The following is an 18,193-nucleotide window of genomic DNA, read 5'->3' on the forward strand; positions in this document are numbered from 1 at the left end:
GAAAGACAGAAAAAGAGACAGAAAGACAGACAGTCAGAAAAAAAAGAAAGAAAGAAAAGAAAGAAAGACAGAATGACAGACAGATAGATAGAAAAAAGAAAGACAGGCAGACAGATAGAAAGAAAGACAGACAGCCAGAAAAAATAAAGACAGAATGACAGACAGTCAGAAAAAAGAAAGACAGAAAGATAGAAAAAAGAAAGACAGAAAGACAGTCAGAAAAAAAAGAAAAAAAGAAAATAAAGAAAGACAGAATGACAGACAGATAGAAAAAAGAAAGACAGGCAGACAGAAAAAAGAAAGACAGGCAGACAGATAGAAAGAAAGACAGACAGACAGCCAGAAAAAAGAAAGACAGAATGACAGACAGCCAGAAAAAAGAAAGAAAGACAGATAGAAAAAAGAAAGACAGAAAGACAGACAGACAGAAAAAAGAAAGACAGACAGAAAGACAGAAAAAAAAGAAAGACAGAAAGACAGAAAGAAAGATAAAGGTTTGTACATTTAATGGATCATGCGCAGAAAAACACTGAAAATAAGTCAAATAAAACACCACAAAAAATCAGTTTAATGTTACAGATATTAAAATTAAATATTTTATGAATTTTATGAAATATTAATAATAATAATAATAATAATAATCTTTTTTGGAATTTTACAATTATGTTTTTTTCCATAAAGAAAACAAAGCTGTGTAAGAAATCCCAGTTCAGTACTGACCAGGGTTCCTAAATAAATCAACACTGAAGTACTAAAGCTTTACAGCCACGTCTCAGAATCCTAAACTGAGCTGCATTCACTCCAGTCGATGGAAACCACAGATGACTTAAACCAGCACCAGCGATTACGTTTCTTCTGAATGGATTTTAATGGAAACCGAGGTTTGGTGGTATTTCATTATGAAGTCAAGCTCAAAGTAGAGATAAAGCAAAATTCACCTCCAGTCCTTGTCGTCCGGCTGATCCCGGGGGTCCCTGAGGTCCAATATCACCCTACAGATCAGAGGAGAGGAAATATGAAGCTTTTTAAGCTGCACCCAGCCACTAGTTTTAAAAGTAAAATGTGGAATAAGAGAAGGAACCAGTTTTAATGTGAACATAAAAACGACAATAAAATAAAGAAATTTGTCTGGACCTTTTGTCCTGGGAAGCCCGTGTGTCCCTTTATGCCTTTAAATCCCTGCAAGATAAAACATCATTAAGACCATGTGATACAGATACATACACACACAAACATACCAGAACTAGCCATCTACTAACTATAAACCTGTGTGCTTACTTTAGTACATCATACATACAACAAACACTCTTATTACATTATTCTATTATTCTAATATACAGAAAACATACCGGGATTCCTCTGAGACCAGCAGAACCAGGTGGACCTGGATCACCCTGCAAGTGAGACAGAGAAGAGTATTTTTATATGTTGGATTTTTTTATTATATTTAATTTTTTATATATTTAATAATAATCAAAATATTAACATAATAATAATAATATAAAATAGTAAGAAAAACAATGTATTTAATTTTTGTAATATAATTTATTATATTTTATATATTTTTAATAGTTTTTTATTCAATGTAATGTTTAATATATTTAATAATAATCAAAATATTAACATAATAATAATAATAATAATAATATTAAATTGTAAGAAAAATGTTTATGTATTCATTTTTTTGTAATATCATTTATTATTATTTTTTATATATGGTGAATCATTTTTATTATATTAAATTTTTAATATATTTAATAATAATCGAAATACTTTATTAATAAAAAGATTTTTAACCGTTCAACTAAGTGCATGAATTAGTAATGAATAATAGTGAAGCTGGATTACTAAATAACTATAATAATAATTATACTTATTTATATTTAAAGTAACCGGTTTAAAAGTGTTTAATCTGTGTGGAATTGTTTATAGAGAAGTCCAGATAAATTATTATAAAATGAAAAAAGTAGGATAATAACTAAATAAACAATATATTCATTTTAAATAATAAAAATTACATTTAAAAAATCAGTTGAGCAAAACAAAAAAATAGAAAATGAAGTGCTAAATTGCTAACACAGTTTGTATTAAAGAATTAAAGATAAATCGTGCAGTATTAAGTATTATTACCCGCTGTCCAGGTTTTCCATCCTTCCCATCAATTCCATCTACACCAGGTGGACCCTGCACACCAACACAAACACCTCCATGAATCCAAAAGTGCACACAGACAATACAACACACTAAATGTTCCCAGAAGACACCATGCACGCCCCCCCCCCCCCCCCCCCCCCCCCCAGTCTTACTAAAGTAAAGATCGTCTTAAAGTCTGACTGGTAGGTTTTAGAGATTAATCTGGCATTTTACCTGCAAACCTGGGCCTCCAGGAGATCCTGGAGGGCCTGTAGGTCCCTGTGGGCCCTGGAGTCCTGGACTGCCCTGTGGGTGAAAAACAACAGTCAGCAATAGATGCAGTACTTGTCATGTGATTAATTAACCAATTACTTATTGTACTTATTGTCACTGCACTATGAATATGATGTTCATCCCACTTTGCTTCTATTCCAGCCCCCACTGTTCTACGAAGGCTTTTCGATAGATTTGAAACAAGACTATAAGAATTGATGTCCATTATTGAACTCAGAAACTTATATTAGATCAAGAAAGCCTGGCTTACAGTTGATACACAACTCCAAGGTTGAAACGAATCATTTTATATGCTCTGCTTTGTGTTCTGTGGCACTTAATGCCATTAGGAAGAGGTAATATCAGAAACGATTACTGTCCGAATGTCTGGACACAAAAGAACACAGCTGACTAAATCTATAAAATCTATATAAAAGGCTCAGGGGGATCAGAGTTGGATTCTTTAAAGTCAGGGCCAGGGCTTTGGTTATTCCTTCCTTAGTGTGTGTATGTATGTATGTACAGTGTATCACAAAAGTGAGTACACCCCTCACATTTCTGCAGATATTTAAGTATATCTTTTCATGGGACAACACTGACAAAATGACACTTTGACACAATGAAAAGTAGTCTGTGTGCAGCTTATATAACAGTGTAAATTTATTCTTCCCTCAAAATAACTCAATATACAGCCATTAATGTCTAAACCACCGGCAACAAAAGTGAGTACACCCCTTAGTGAAAGTTCCTGAAGTGTCAATATTTTGTGTGGCCACCATTATTTCCCAGAACTGCCTTAACTCTCCTGGGCATGGAGTTTACCAGAGCTTCACAGGTTGCCACTGGAATGCTTTTCCACTCCTCCATGACGACATCACGGAGCTGGCGGATATTCGAGACTTTGCGCTCCTCCACCTTCCGCTTGAGGATGTCCCAAAGATGTTCTATTGGGTTTAGGTCTGGAGACATGCTTGGCCAGTCCATCACCTTTACCCTCAGCCTCTTCAATAAAGCAGTGGTCGTCTTAGAGGTGTGTTTGGGGTAATTATCATGCTGGAACACTGCCCTGCGACCCAGTTTCCGGAGGGAGGGGATCATGCTCTGCTTCAGTATTTCACAGTACATATTGGAGTTCATGCGTCCCTCAATGAAATGTAACTCCCCAACACCTGCTGCACTCATGCAGCCCCAGACCATGGCATTCCCACCACCATGCTTGACTGTAGGCATGACACACTTATCTTTGTACTCCTCACCTGATTGCTGCCACACATGCTTGAGACCATCTGAACCAAACAAATTAATCTTGGTCTCATCAGACCATAGGACATGGTTCCAGTAATCCATGTCCTTTGTTGACATGTCTTCAGCAAACTGTTTGCGGGCTTTCTTGTGTAGAGACTTCAGAAGAGGCTTCCTTCTGGGGTGACAGCCATGCAGACCAATTTGATGTAGTGTGCGGCGTATGGTCTGAGCACTGACAGGCTGACCCCCCACCTTTTCAATCTCTGCAGCAATGCTGACAGCACTCCTGCGCCTAGCTTTCAAAGACAGCAGTTGGATGTGACGCTGAGCACGTGCACTCAGCTTCTTTGGACGACCGACGCGAGGTCTGTTCTGAGTGGACCCTGCTCTTTTAAAACGCTGGATGATCTTGGCCACTGTGCTGCAGCTCAGTTTCAGGGTGTTGGCAATCTTCTTGTAGCCTTGGCCATCTTCATGTAGCGCGACAATTTGTCTTTTAAGATCCTCAGAGAGTTCTTTGCCATGAGGTGCCATGTTGGAACTTTCAGTGACCAGTATGAGAGAGTGTGAGAGCTGTACTACTAAATTGAACACACCTGCTCCCTATGCACACCTGAGACCTAGTAACACTAACAAATCACATGACATTTTGGAGGGAAAATGACAAGCAGTGCTCAGTTTGGACATTTAGGGGTGTAGTCTCTTAGGGGTGTACTCACTTTTGTTGCCGGTGGTTTAGACATTAATGGCTGTATATTGAGTTATTTTGAGGGAAGAATAAATTTACACTGTTATATAAGCTGCACACAGACTACTTTTCATTGTGTCAAAGTGTCATTTTGTCAGTGTTGTCCCATGAAAAGATATACCTAAATATCTGCAGAAATGTGAGGGGTGTACTCACTTTTGTGATACACTGTATGTGTGAATCAGGATAACAGCCTGTGCTGGTCAGGAATTGGTAAGGAGACACACAACACACTATAACCAAATTTTACATTTACATTTAAGCAGATGCTTTTATCCAAAGTAACTTACAATTCTGTGACAGCATACTGTCTAAGCAATTGAGGGCAGTGGTGGGGCTAGAACCAGCAACCTTTCCATTACTAGTCCAGTAACTTAATCGCTAGGCTACAAGTGACCAAGAAATGTACACGTTGTGAAGATGAAAACGACTGATTTGTATATGATGAAGATGCATTTCATTAACCCCCCTACTCATTATTTGAAATGTGTTGGGTGTCTACAATCTTTTGGCCACAAGGTTTATAAAACAAGGGTGTAAACAAGATTGTAAAGTACTACCAAATTTAATTAGCATTATACTCCTTATCTTTTATTACCATCGAATAAAATTATAGTTGCTTACCGGATCTGCTCTTGGTCCTGGTGGTCCTGTAGGCCCAGCCTTTCCTGGAGGTCCAGAGGGTCCCTAAAACAGTCACCCGTTAGTCTCTAAACATTCATAGAAACTAAATAAACCAAAAAATGAACCTCAATAATTATGTGTTACCTGATTTCCAGGAAATCCTGGTGGTCCTGGGAAGCCCTGTATAGAAAAATACCACAAACAACTGGAATGTTAATGAAAACTCCATATTGTTTGGGACTGATTGTAACATGTGCGCTCTCTGAGGCATGCAAAGACAGCGCCTGTCTCTTTCTTAATTGAGGCTCATGTGATGTCATGGGGGGTTGGTAACTGAATGTTAATATTGACAGGTAGGGCAGGAAGGTTGTTGCTTCAACACAATAAACAGGAGTAATCAGAAATCAGTTCATAGCTGTTATGGTTTGTGCTATATTAGTGTACCAGTGGGTCTGATTGCCCCGGCATTACTAAGCGTGATGCAGCAACACACATTTACACTTTCGGCATTTAGCAGATGCATTTCTCCAAAGCGACTTACAGTGGCAGTATACAGCCTGAGCAATTGAGGGTTAAGGGCCTTGCTCAAGGGCCCAACAGCAGCAACCTGGCAGTAGTGGGTCTTAAACCTGTGATCTTCTGATTACTAGTCCAGTACCTTAACCACTAGGCTACAACTGTCTTCTTTACATGAAAACTGACTTGTTTTTTGTGCCATGGAAGTAACATGTAAAATAAATTAGACCTATTACAGAGCCATGTGGAACACTGTGCTGGTCCCTCTCAAGGTTTTTTCCTTGCATTATTTAGGGAGTTTTTTTATAGCCACTGTTTGTCCTAAGCTCATTGAGGTTTTTGTATTATTTTTTTTAGGTTTCTAACTAATGATTCCCTGGACTGTTGTTTTACCCCATTGTGTGTGTGGGTCCAAGTCCCAATTAGCATGGCCAGACCACCCAACCCCCCCAGTTTGAACCATGCTGTAAACCATGCACTGTTTGCCCTAAGCTTTCTCATTGGGGTTGTTTTATGTTTGTTTGTTTTTTGGAGGGGGGTGTCAACTATATGTTAGCTAACTAATGACTCCCCAAATTGTTGTTTTTACCCCTTTGTGTGTAAAAACCTTGCTGTGTGTGTTGAATCATGCTGTAAAATTGCTTTGAGACAATGTCCATTGTTAAAAAAAACAACAGTATACAAATACTGCATAGTATTCAGTGTATAGTATTCAGTGTATAGTATTCAGTGTTCTCCAGACAGATGTCCTACACTAACTGAGTATTTTAATTATTTTAAAGGATTTGCACCATTTTAGGTTTGTTAGATCAACAGACCAAGTATTAATTAATATTAAGGTCATATCAACAGAATATTACAGCAAAACAAAGTACAATAGGTACACGCACATTCCCATTTAAATTCATTCTGTATAATGCACCCTTAAATTACTGTAGAGACAAAAGTTACTCAGGAACTCCTGTTTGAACCAGGTTGTCATACCTGATCTCCCTTTGGTCCTATGGGTCCTCCTGCTCCTGATTCTCCTTTGGGACCCTACAAAACAACAATGATTGTTTTCATACAGAGCATGAGATCAGTGCAACTGTGTCATGATAAACACTGGGGTTTGTTTTTCTTACAGCTGGGCCATGTGGTCCCTGAAAGCCTGGCATTCCCGGCGGACCCTGCAAATCAAAACCAAAACTGAGATCCAGGTCTTCCATGTCTGCACGTTTTGGGAAGAATTATTAAAAAACAACCAGGTTCTTACAGATTCTCCTTTTTGTCCTGCTCCGCCTGGACTGCCTCGTTCTCCTTTCAGACCCTAAAGTAACGAACACCAAAATGAGTTATTCGATCTATAATGTGATCAGTAAACCAATAAGTCTGATTAATCTTATCATAATTCGCAAACGACCTTCACTGGGATCCAATAAAACAGGGTATAAATCAGACGGAGGAGTAAAACACATACGGTGTGATCTATTCTGACCTAATAAAGCACATGCAGGGGATTTAAGGTCTAGTCACACCAGTTTCTTGCCGTATGCATCACTTTTTTGCAACGTGGCTCTGGTCAGGCTAAGACTGAGAGATTTTGTGTCTCAATTAACAATTCAGCCAAGGAAAATTTTGAGTCCTGAAGTTCAAGTCTAAGCCGTGCTGTTGGCCTGGTCAGGCACTCAACAGACATAATTAGCCGTATCTGAGAGAGGGAAAGTTGACTAGGTTTCTTTTTATCGCTGCCAACTCTGTTGTCTGGTTGACGCACAAAAGTGGTGGAGGAACACATGGAGCAAAGTGTGACCTTCCCTTTATAAAAAAGCAGTGGACAACTTTAAATGTCGGAGGAAATGAGTGGAAATTTTTTCTAGCCCACTACCTAGGAACCAGGGTTCCATTCCCCACAGTGCTATCGACCTGTTGGATGTCTACATGCAGACACGAATACCACTGATTCAAGGGGAACATTCAGTACTATAAGTCTAATTAAAGCAGAGGGTACAACAAGGAGTACAGTAACTTACAGGAAGTCCGGGTGGTCCCATGGTTCCAGGGTATCCAGGACTTCCAGGTGGACCCTAGAGATAGAATAGAGAAAAGTATGCAAATTGGGCAAATTTATCACAGAATTCAGAAACACAAAGTATGTGGACACCCGACCATGAGCTTCTTAGACATCCCATTCCAAAGCCACAGACAGTAATATGGAGTTGCCCTACACCCCGATCCACAACTCATGGCTATAACAGCTTACAGTGTTTTTAGAATGCTGTTTTCTTTTTAAATGAGGTGTCTACATACTTTTGCACTACTCCCCTGCATACTTTTACAGTAGATTTGGTACAAACATAAATCCTTTTTTCTTTACATCTACTTATTTCAGATAATAAGAGAGTCATACATAAACTCACCTGTTCCCCTTTCTGTCCTGGAAGCCCGTGGGTTCCTCTCTCACCCTGTATTCCCTACAGTGTGTGCAAAACATCATGAGGATCAATGAAACCAGAAAAAATCCAACAAATTCCACATTATTACGAGGCATTTCAGTCCTGTATTATTTACTTCTTTAAAATTTCCTTTGGGGTAGGAAGGGGTTTGGGGGTCAAGAAAGTTTAATATACCACCTCATTTTCATAATATCCAGAATGCACAAGTGATATTTTTGTACATAAGCATATTGTAACTAGCACGTTATAATTTGTACATTGTCTGCTTAGTGTTTTGTCCCTTTACTGTATTGTCTGAATATTGTACAGAGCTCACAACAGCCGGAAACAAATTCCTTGTATGTGCAAACATACTTGGCGAATAAAGCTGATTCTGATCAGTGGCGTAACTAGGAGGTGATGGGCTCTGGTGCAAAAAAAATGTTGGGCCCCCTCAACAATATATATATATATATTAGGGCTGTCGAAGTTAACGCGATAATAACGCATTAACGCGATCTCAATTTAACGCGATAAAAAAAAATAGTGCCGTTATCGCTAATTCTATTTGGCCCTGCGAGTCATCCGTAGGTCATGTTGAGACTTGACCGTGCACGGCATCTCTCATTAACACGGCGTTTCTCAAAGTGTGGGGCGTTTCTCAAATGTAACCGAGCGTCGTAGTGATGAACTTTCTAAATAAAGAAATATATACACGGTATATTCACAAGTTGTCGGGAGCAGAACACGGTACCGAATAGCGGACAGCTAGAGTCATCGCGTTAGCCAAGCATGCTATTCCATGAACTATGGAAGCCCCAAAGGGTCAAAACACACTCACTTCGTGTAGAAACGTCCATCAAACCATTGTCACAATACAACCACAGAAAAGTCTGTTACAATAACTACGCCTTATCCCACCTAAAGCACCGCTGATCTACAATGTTTGCTGATGGAGAAATTTTAACCTACAATCTGCATTTATATACGAAGTCAAGGGTCTCTGCTGGATAGTATTACTGCCTAGTATGTGACCATTTTAATTGTAACATTTCACTTAAAAATCCTTGTTTTCTATAACATTTACAGATTTTTTTTTAATGCGATTAATCAAATTTTTAATCGTTTGACAGCCCTAATATATATATATATATATGCTGATAGCTGATCAGAATGACATAAAGGTTCTTCCTCAAAAGTTCATGCAGCGTGCCTTGCGCTCAGCAAAAATCATGACACGAAAATATTGTAATATAATAATAACGACCTGGCAAGTGCAGCCAATGGGGGGCAGTGCGGTGGGGGGTTGAGTTCATGTCATGGATTAAATTAAAGATGATTAAAGATCAAATCAATTATTTAAATTTTTTGCATTTTTTCCCAATTTTCCTCCCAATCTGGTCGTATCCAATTATTCGATGGCATTACGCTTCCCCTCTACTGATGCTGATCTCCACTGCTGATTGAGGAGAACGAGACACTTTGTGCACAGAGAGCCACACCCTGATCAGCATTATTCCCTTATTATAACTCTGCACAGGCGCCATCAATCAGCCAGCAGAGGTCATAATTGCATCAGTTATGAGGTCCCTATCCGGCTCTCTACCCTGTATGAACAACAGCCAATCGTTGTTCATGTAGCCGTCCAGCCGGATGGCAGAGCTGAGATGAGTTTTGAACTGATGAGTTTAAAATGTCAGGTCTGGTGTGCTAGTGTATTTTAACGCTGCGCCACCTGAATGGCCAATTAAATTTTATTTTAATCTTTGTTGTTCAATCATTTTCAATTTTCCACATGTAAACTGCATATAAATCGATGAAGCCGCCGATGCTAACTCTGTCCCCTTAGCTGCCCTTTAGCTGCTAGCATACCTTAACTGTACGCAGGTTTTCACATATGCAGGCTGACGTGAATTTGTATTTGTGCGACTGACTGTGTTATGAAGTAATAAAGTGAATATAAAGCTGTGCAACGCCGTAACGTGATGCTCTGCTTCGGTAATGTGATCCTCCAGCACAGTTTCAAAGTGGCAGTTTCCAGCGCTCTCAGCGCTCGGCGTTCTGCATGATGATCTGAGAGGATTATAATGGCATCTTGCCATTCGGATCTCATTTCTGCGGGCTCGCTGCTAATGCGCCACGCTGGATGCTGACACCATCTCATTATTTACTTCCTAAGCAAGATGGGGTAATGGGATGAATGAATTATTGATCTGTGCACCCTGGATTCCATGTAAACAAACAAACGATGCAGAGATATTACCTTTACTATCAGGACAGCTAAAATGCGTCTATTGGCTATCGGAGATGCGTAATGAAAAGATATGTGTACCTGTGCAGAATTTTTAGATAACGTTATCTATAAAATGCCTTCCTCGATGGGTTTATCGTTAATGCGTTCATCGATAAACGCAGGTGTGCAATGACTTGTGCGAAGGTAGCAACTTAAAGTGATCGTAGTCAGCATTAAAAAACAGGAAAGCATTTATCCCAGTCGAAACAACTAATGCTAAAAAGAAGCAGAGTGGTTTAAGCTGAACTGTTTCAGTGTCTGGATTAGGGTCAATTTTCTAGTTGTACAAAATACGTCAAACACTTCTCCACAATGCAGGAGGTGAAATGAAAAGCGCCGGCTCTCTATCTTGTAATCTTAAAGCTTGTTGACTAGACACTCAGCGGCACAGCAACACCATCAGTTTGCATATCAACGCCAGAGTAAATTTCAGTTTTGGAAACGAGATTCTACTGCACAGTCCCACTGTTTTGTTAAAAGCGATAGGATAGTGAAAGCGAGGGCAGATAGTGCAGGGCACATAAAAACAGATTCCATGCTGGTTTGAATTATTGCTAAACTCAAATCTAAGGGAAAACAAAGTAATCAGCACAGTGCAGAAAACTTTGTGAGCAAAACACTTTTAGCGTCGTGTTTTGTGCTGAGCGACGCTTAGTGATTAAACACAACACAAAAAAAGAACGTGGAAAATTTTTTAAATATGACAGATATAAACAATCTTCATAGAAAAGTCTAGCAGGACCCCACATAAGGTCATGAAGTGTTCCTCGAACGTTTTTGTTGGACTGTGTATGTAGTGCTAGTTTTTGTGGTGGGTGCATTTTACTTACAGGGAGTCCGGGAGGGCCTTGAGGACCAGGAAAACCAATATTACCCTAAAAAAGAGACAATTGTAACACAAAAATGATAAAACATTAAAGTTTTTACCAATACAGCGGGTGGCACGGTGGCTAAGTGGGTAGCACTGTCGTCTCACAGCAAGGTTTGATCCCCCAGGTGGGGCAGTCCAGGTCCTTTCTGTGTGGAGTTTGCATGTTCTCCCCGTGTCTGCGTAGGTTTCCTCCGGGTGCTCCGGTTTCCTCCCACAGTCCAAAGACATGCAAGTGAGGTGAATTGGAGATACTAAATTGTCCATGACGATATAACCTTGTGAACTGATTAACCTTGTGTAATGAGTAACTACCGTTCCTGTCATGAATGTAACCAAAGTGTAAAACATGACGTTAAAATCCCAATAAAACAAACAAACCAATACAGCAAAAAGTAATGTTTGTTTGTTTGTTTATAGGATTTTAACGTCACGTCTTACACTTTGGTAACATTCATGACAGGAACGGTAGTTAGTCGTTACACAAGGTTCATCAGTTCACAAGGTTATATCGAACACAGTCATGGACAATTTTGAATCTCCAATTCACCTCACTTGCATGTCTTTGGACTGTGTGAAGAAACCGGAGCACCCGGAGGAAACCCACACGGACATGGGGAGAACATGCAGATTCCACACAGAAAGGACCCGGACCGCCCCACCTGGGGATGAAACCCAGGACCTTCTTGCTGTGAGGCGACAGTGCTACCCACTTAGCCACCAAGCCGCCCGAGAAGTATTGACATCGGGCAACCTTAAATATAAAGTACAGTTTTGCATTGATGGATTGTAATAATTATTGGATGTAATATAATCACTATGTTCATAAGAAGTAATCATGTCTCCATTCTTTAGTATTAGACATTTTAATTTTAAAGCTCAACACTAGAGGGCTCTGTGGTCTCATGGTGAGAATCAGGGCTTTTTTCCATTTCCCGCCTTCTTAATACAGAAAGAAGAAACAAACTGGCTGGAGTAAACAAGCAGAGCACTTCAGGACTAAACGTAAATGGCCAAATGGAGGCATGAAGAGCACTTCAGTGCCCACTCCACTTCTAAAACAGGAATGCTTTTCCTCAGTAATGACCCATGTTTCAACCATCTGGCCATTGAAGAGTGGGGAGAGGACAGTAAATATTTTCTGAGAGACAGCCTGGACAAAAGCAAGATCCATGGCCTGCTGTGATGATACTGTGTAATGATGGTGCCAATGGACTTACAGGGTTTCCGGGAAGACCAGAAGGACCTCTTTCTCCCCTCTCACCCTAAAAGAAAAATCGACATGAATGGAAAAATAAGTAACTAAGTTTTACGCAAAAGTTTGGGATCTTGTTCAAAGTACATCATTTATTGATTTTTTAAGTTCAAATACATAAACACACATCTGTGTTACATATACATGTGCCACTGACACTTCATCTATTGTGCTAGAATTAAAATAATAACTGCTATATGTGGAAAAGTTTATACTGAAGCTTTAATAACGGTTTAAGTGCACTTTGAGGGATTTATTACTGTAGGTAGAAATAGTCAAAACTGCTATTTATATGATATATAAGGTAACTGTACTGTGTGTTTGTAGTTCGCTAGTTTAATTAACTAAATATGTAATTTGGCTGACTGGGCCCATTCATTTGCACACAGCTCGACATAACAGATCACAATTAGCTGTCCTCATATTAATGTAATTAAGGCAAGTTTTACCGGATCTCCTTTGATCCCTGGTTGACCTGGGGTGCCTGGCGTCCCTGGTACACCTGGTACACCTGTGCATGCATTGTTGGTTGGCTAGAACAGATAAAAAGACAAAGGGTCAAACAATACAAATACAGTACTGAAGAACATCCCTGGATCATGTAAAGGTTACACATAATAATACAAAACAATTATGAATAAAGATAATGTTTATCTAATTTTGCTTACATTCCCGTCCCCTCTTGGGTCTTCACCTTGAGGCCTTTTGTGACACTGCAAAAGAAAACCAGAAATTATAGGGTACATGATTACCTGTATGGGTACATGATTATTTGTAATGTAAATAACCTGCTCTTAACCGGTTGGCAAACTAATGTATTTATATTACCACATACATATCTTTGCTTTTTAATAAATGACAGATAACGGCCAAAAAAATACAAAAAACACTGGGATGCAAAGCAAAGTTTGTTCTGTAGATTTTGGGTTACGACTCATCAGTACGTAAGTAGTATATAGTAAGCTACTTCAAACCAGCCTATGATGTGTCTGTGCTCATGGACTTAATTCCATTATACCATGTTTTAATTCAGTCAGATAGTTCTTACACTATAAAATCTAAATAGATGTTTAAATGGTTGATAAACAACACCTACATTCTCACAGCCATTAGAAGGTAGAACTCCAGGCTTGCCAGGATCCGTTCGTCCATTCTTGGTGTCAGGCACACCGGATACACCAGGCCGGCCCTGAGCACAATCACTACAGTCCTGATACGGCAAAACTCGCATCACAAACTTAAATACTGACACAAACTCTACTTCTTTTTACAAACATCACAACCGCATATGGAACCCAGTGGTATGTGTAATAAAAAGTACTGCAGTGTGACACACCCGGAGGAATTCTTTATTCATTACACAGTTCAACAAGCATGAACAGAAACCAAATAATGCAGCCATATATTAGCTTTGGGAGCAAAAAGGATCACTGATACTGCAGAGCGTGATGAACAGAGCGAAGAAAAGCTCATGATGGCCAAAAATTATTGCTCCTATCGCGAGGGTGCCCAGTGACCATAGAACATGAGACGCATAATTACTTTCAGTCACCCAAATGATCTGCTGCTTAAAACATTAATGGCAAATGTTTTTTGTCATTTCATTTTTAGGTCATGAAATTAAGGAGCCAAAAGGTTGGGCTTCAAAATTCAAACATAATATGGATTGAGTCCCCAAGTAACTGCTATAACAGCCTCCACTCTACTAGGAACTCAACTGCACTCAAACTTGCCAATGCTTGGCACTGTGTATGGTGATATTATTCATCATGAAAATCCAATATAAGAAGCTATTGGTGAACATTATTCTGCTGATGTTCATTCCAGAGGGAAAATTTCAGAACTCTGCACTTAAGAGCTGCAACTGGGAACACGCTACATGATTTAGCAATTAATGACTGGTTCAGTGTGGCTTGCATGGTCTACTGCTGCACTGCTCAGCTGGTGTTGCTCTTAGACATTTTAACTTTACAGCAATAGCAGCAGACCAATTTGACAAACCAAGCATGACTCCAGTATGACCATTAGGACATGTTCTGGTGAGTTTAGTGTGGAGGATTTCCAGATCCCTGACTTTAACACATTTAGATTAAAATTAAACGTCATTTGGGAGCCAGACCTCCTCATCTTACATCATCTCTTTCCAATGAGTGGGCACAGATTACCACAAACACCCTCCAAAGTCTTGGAGAGTGGAGGGTCTTACAGCCGCAAAGAAAACCATAATAATGCACACTGTTATGCAATGGGATGTCCAGCAATTTATGGATGTTACAGTAAGTTTGCAGATACTTTTGGCCATATTATGCTAAAATACCAAATAAACCACAATTTTAATGCAGTTATTGTCACGTGGGTGAAGAAGGGAGGACTCAAATGCAGGAATAAGATAAAAAGAACTTTTATTTTTGTTTTTTAAATAATAATCAATAGAAAAATAAAACAGAGAAATAATAAAGCAAACCAAAAAACCGATCGGAACCTCCGACGGAAGGCTGCGGGTGCAGCGAACAAAAAGCACAACAGGACGGACGCGAACCCCGGTCTCCGTAGTGAGAGCCGGGAGCGTTAACACCGCGCTAACGCGGCACTGAAAAACGAAAGCGCGTTAGCGCCGAAGACGCTGCTGTAAGCCGAGGCGAGAGGGAAGGGCTCCGCTTAACGCCAACCCCGGAACAGCGGCAGACATTCGGGGAAAACTATTCGGAGTGCGACGAGCTCACGGTCGCGGGGCAGAGGCACTCCGACCTGAAAGGAGGAAAAAAGACAAGCACAGTTAGGCAAGGTTAACTTGCGAATTCGAACCGGGATCGCTGGCAGACCGACCGAACGCTGTACGGGGTCGCCACCCAACGGTTACCGAATTCGATTACGCCGTTCAATAAGAGTTCTAATAGCGGAGCTATACACCAGCGCCACACAGAGGCACGGCGTGCAACCGCTAATGCTAATGGCTAAAGCGACAAACAAACAGCAGTTCGCGGACTGCCCGGCGTCGCACCACCCAATTTCTAAGAAGTAAAGAAAATCCTCAATACCTCAAACCTTGCGGTTTTTACCTACCCGAATGGCCTTGCGCCACCAGGGCTACCACCTATGGCTAAGAAATAGTGTGGACGAGCTACCACAGGAGACGAAAACAAACAGAAGGTGCGACACCCGCAGCTGTGTGGAGCTGGTTTAAATAGTCAGCCCCACAGGTGCGGGCGATCAGCCCTAATGAGTAACCCACTACTTAGGGCTTTGTTTTCTGAGCTCTGTAAGACCTGTTTCGCTGGGAACCCGGGGCACGTTCACCAGCTACTACAGGCTTCGTTATAGAACCCCCTCCTCTAGGGACAGCACCTGAGGTCCCAAGACCCGCAGCTCGGTTCCGTCGGAACTCGCGGATCAGTTCAGGGTCCAGGATCTGACGAGCCGGTACCCAAGAACGTTCCTCAGGGCCGTAACCCTCCCAATCCACCAGGTATTGGGTGCTACCCTGAACCTTCCTGCTATCCAGCAGTCGGCGGACCGTGAAGGCAGGGGCACCCTGGATGATACGAGGGGCGGGAGGTTTGGGAGGGGGTAAAACTCCCCCGCACACAAATGGTCGGAGATGGGAGACATGAAAGGTTGGATGCACTTTCATGTGGGGAGGAAGCTCCAACCTATACGTCACCGGGTTTATCCGCTTTACCACCTTGAAAGGACCAATGTACTTGGGTGCCAACTTATGTGGGGCACCTCGAACGGGGAGATCCCTCGTCGAGACAAGTACTCTTTGGCCTGGCCGGAAAGTAAGAGCCGGCTGTCGCCTGCGGTCAGCTTTGCGCTTCACGGAGCGCTGGGTGGCTATAAGAGCCTGCCTAGCCTTGCGCCAGGCGGCGCGGCAGCGGCGGACATGAAGCTGTACAGACGGGACCGCTACCTGCTGCTCCTGCTCAGGAAAGAGCGGCGGAGGGTACCCGAACTGAGCTTCAAACGGTGACATGCCAATCGCCGAATGCTGCAGGGTGTTGTGAGCAAACTCTGCCCACATCAGTTTATCCGACCACGTGGTTGGATTCCCTGCCGTCAGGCACCTGAGCATCTTGCTCAGATCCTGGATAAGCCTCTCCGACTGCCCATTCGACTCCGGGTGGTAACCGGAGGATAAGCTGGCCGTAGCGCCAATAAGTTGGCAAAAGGCTCGCCAGCACTGACTCGCAAACTGCGGGCCCCGATCTGACACAATGTCTGATGGGACCCCATGCGCTCTCACCACATGTTGAAGGATGATTTGCGCAGTGCCCATGGCGGATGGCAGCTTGGGCAGCGGAACAAAGAGGCAAGACTTGGTGAACCGGTCGACAATTACCAATACCGCCGTGAACCCTCTGGACTTTGGCAAGCCTGTCACAAAGTCCAGGGAGATGTGGGACCACGGTCTAGCAGGTATTGGCAACGGATGGAGAAGACCCCTCGGGCGTTCTCTGGGGCTCTTGTTCAGAGCACACACAGAGCAGGCACGGACAAAGTCGCGTACCTCATTCTCCATCCCCGGCCACCAAAATCTTCGGCGCAGCAAAACCAGGGACTTAGTCACGCCTGGGTGCGCCGCAAACGGGGAAGCATGAGCCCACTCAAAAACCTGACGCCGTACGGATGAAGGTACGTACAGTCTGTCAGGAGGTCCCCTACCGGGGGCGGGTTCAGCCCTTTGGGCATCCCGAATGACCTTAGAAATACCCCAGGTGACTGGGGCAGCTATCTGGGTCGAGGGGATCACGGGATCAGGTCCGGTCTCCGGCTTAGTCGGTTCCCACTGTCTAGACAGGGTATCCGGCTTAACGTTCTTGGATCCCGGTCTGAACGACAGTGTGAAGTGGAACCTTCCGAAAAATAGGGACCACCGGGCCTGACGTGAGTTCATCCTCTTTACTTGCTGGATGAACGACAAATTCTTGTGATCTGTCCAGACAAGAAAAGGATGTTTGGCCCCCTCGAGCCAATGTCGCCACTCCTCTAAAGCCAATTTAATGGCTAGCAGTTCCTTGTCTCCGACCGGGTAATTCCGCTCAGCCGGAGTCAGGCGGTGCGAAAAGAAGGCACACGGATGCAGCTTCTTTCCTGGCCCCACTCTCTGGGACAAGATTGCCCCTACCCCGATCTCTGAGGCATCCACTTCGACCACGAAGGGTTCATCAGGATCAGGCAACTGCAAGACTGGTGCAGTTGTCAAGAGAACTTTTAGCTTATCAAAAGCTTGTTGGGCCTGCACCGACCAATTGAAAGCGCCCTTGCCAGTAAGGGCCGTCAATGGAGCAGCGATAGAGCTGAAGTTCTTAATAAAACGCCGAAAAAAGTTAGCAAAGCCCAAAAACCTTTGCAGTTGGCGTAAAGAACTCGGAATTGGCCATTTCTCCACCGCAGATACTTTAGCCGTGTCCATGCGCAGGGTGCCCTTGGAAACCACAAACCCCAGGAACGAAACCGTGGGGGAGTGAAAGACGGACTTCTCCAGCTTGACAAACAAATGGTTGTCGAGCAAGAGCTGGAGAACTCGTCGGACATGCCCTAGGTGCTCGTCGATGGATCGACTAAAGATAAGAATATCGTCTAAGTAGACATAGACGAATTTACCAAGAGTCTCCCGTAAGACTTCATTGATAAATCTCTGGAAGACTGCGGGGGCATTCATTAACCCAAACGGCATCACCAGATACTCATAGTGGCCAGTGGGCGTAATGAACGCAGTCTTCCATTCATCCCCCTGCCGGATCCGGATCAAATTGTACGCGCTGCGTAAATCGAGCTTTGAAAAAATAGACGCTCGCTGAAGGGCTTCAAAAGCCGTGGCCAT

General features: G+C 42.2%; 1 protein-coding gene across 6 annotated transcripts in view; it reads right to left on the bottom strand.

Annotated features, from left to right (window-relative positions):
* The window catches only part of col16a1 (collagen, type XVI, alpha 1), a 111,083-nt gene that overhangs the window by 6,119 nt on the left and 86,771 nt on the right, over positions 1-18,193 (bottom strand). For all 6 annotated transcript variants that reach the window (XM_063010294.1, XM_063010279.1, XM_063010305.1 and 3 more), the window contains 17 exons: positions 13,466-13,558; positions 13,038-13,082; positions 12,819-12,902; positions 12,335-12,379; positions 11,077-11,121; positions 7,939-7,992; positions 7,552-7,605; positions 6,795-6,848; positions 6,664-6,708; positions 6,524-6,577; positions 5,168-5,203; positions 5,024-5,086; positions 2,368-2,439; positions 2,131-2,184; positions 1,350-1,394; positions 1,135-1,179; positions 939-992 (listed from right to left, as the gene is read on the bottom strand). In XM_063010294.1, the coding sequence (XP_062866364.1) occupies positions 939-992; positions 1,135-1,179; positions 1,350-1,394; positions 2,131-2,184; positions 2,368-2,439; positions 5,024-5,086; positions 5,168-5,203; positions 6,524-6,577; positions 6,664-6,708; positions 6,795-6,848; positions 7,552-7,605; positions 7,939-7,992; positions 11,077-11,121; positions 12,335-12,379; positions 12,819-12,902; positions 13,038-13,082; positions 13,466-13,558 (942 nt within the window). The remainder of the gene's footprint in view (positions 1-938; positions 993-1,134; positions 1,180-1,349; positions 1,395-2,130; positions 2,185-2,367; positions 2,440-5,023; positions 5,087-5,167; positions 5,204-6,523; positions 6,578-6,663; positions 6,709-6,794; positions 6,849-7,551; positions 7,606-7,938; positions 7,993-11,076; positions 11,122-12,334; positions 12,380-12,818; positions 12,903-13,037; positions 13,083-13,465; positions 13,559-18,193) is intronic.

The sequence above is a fragment of the Trichomycterus rosablanca genome, chromosome 2, assembly GCF_030014385.1.
Source record: "Trichomycterus rosablanca isolate fTriRos1 chromosome 2, fTriRos1.hap1, whole genome shotgun sequence".
NCBI classification, from domain to species: domain Eukaryota; kingdom Metazoa; phylum Chordata; class Actinopteri; order Siluriformes; family Trichomycteridae; genus Trichomycterus; species Trichomycterus rosablanca.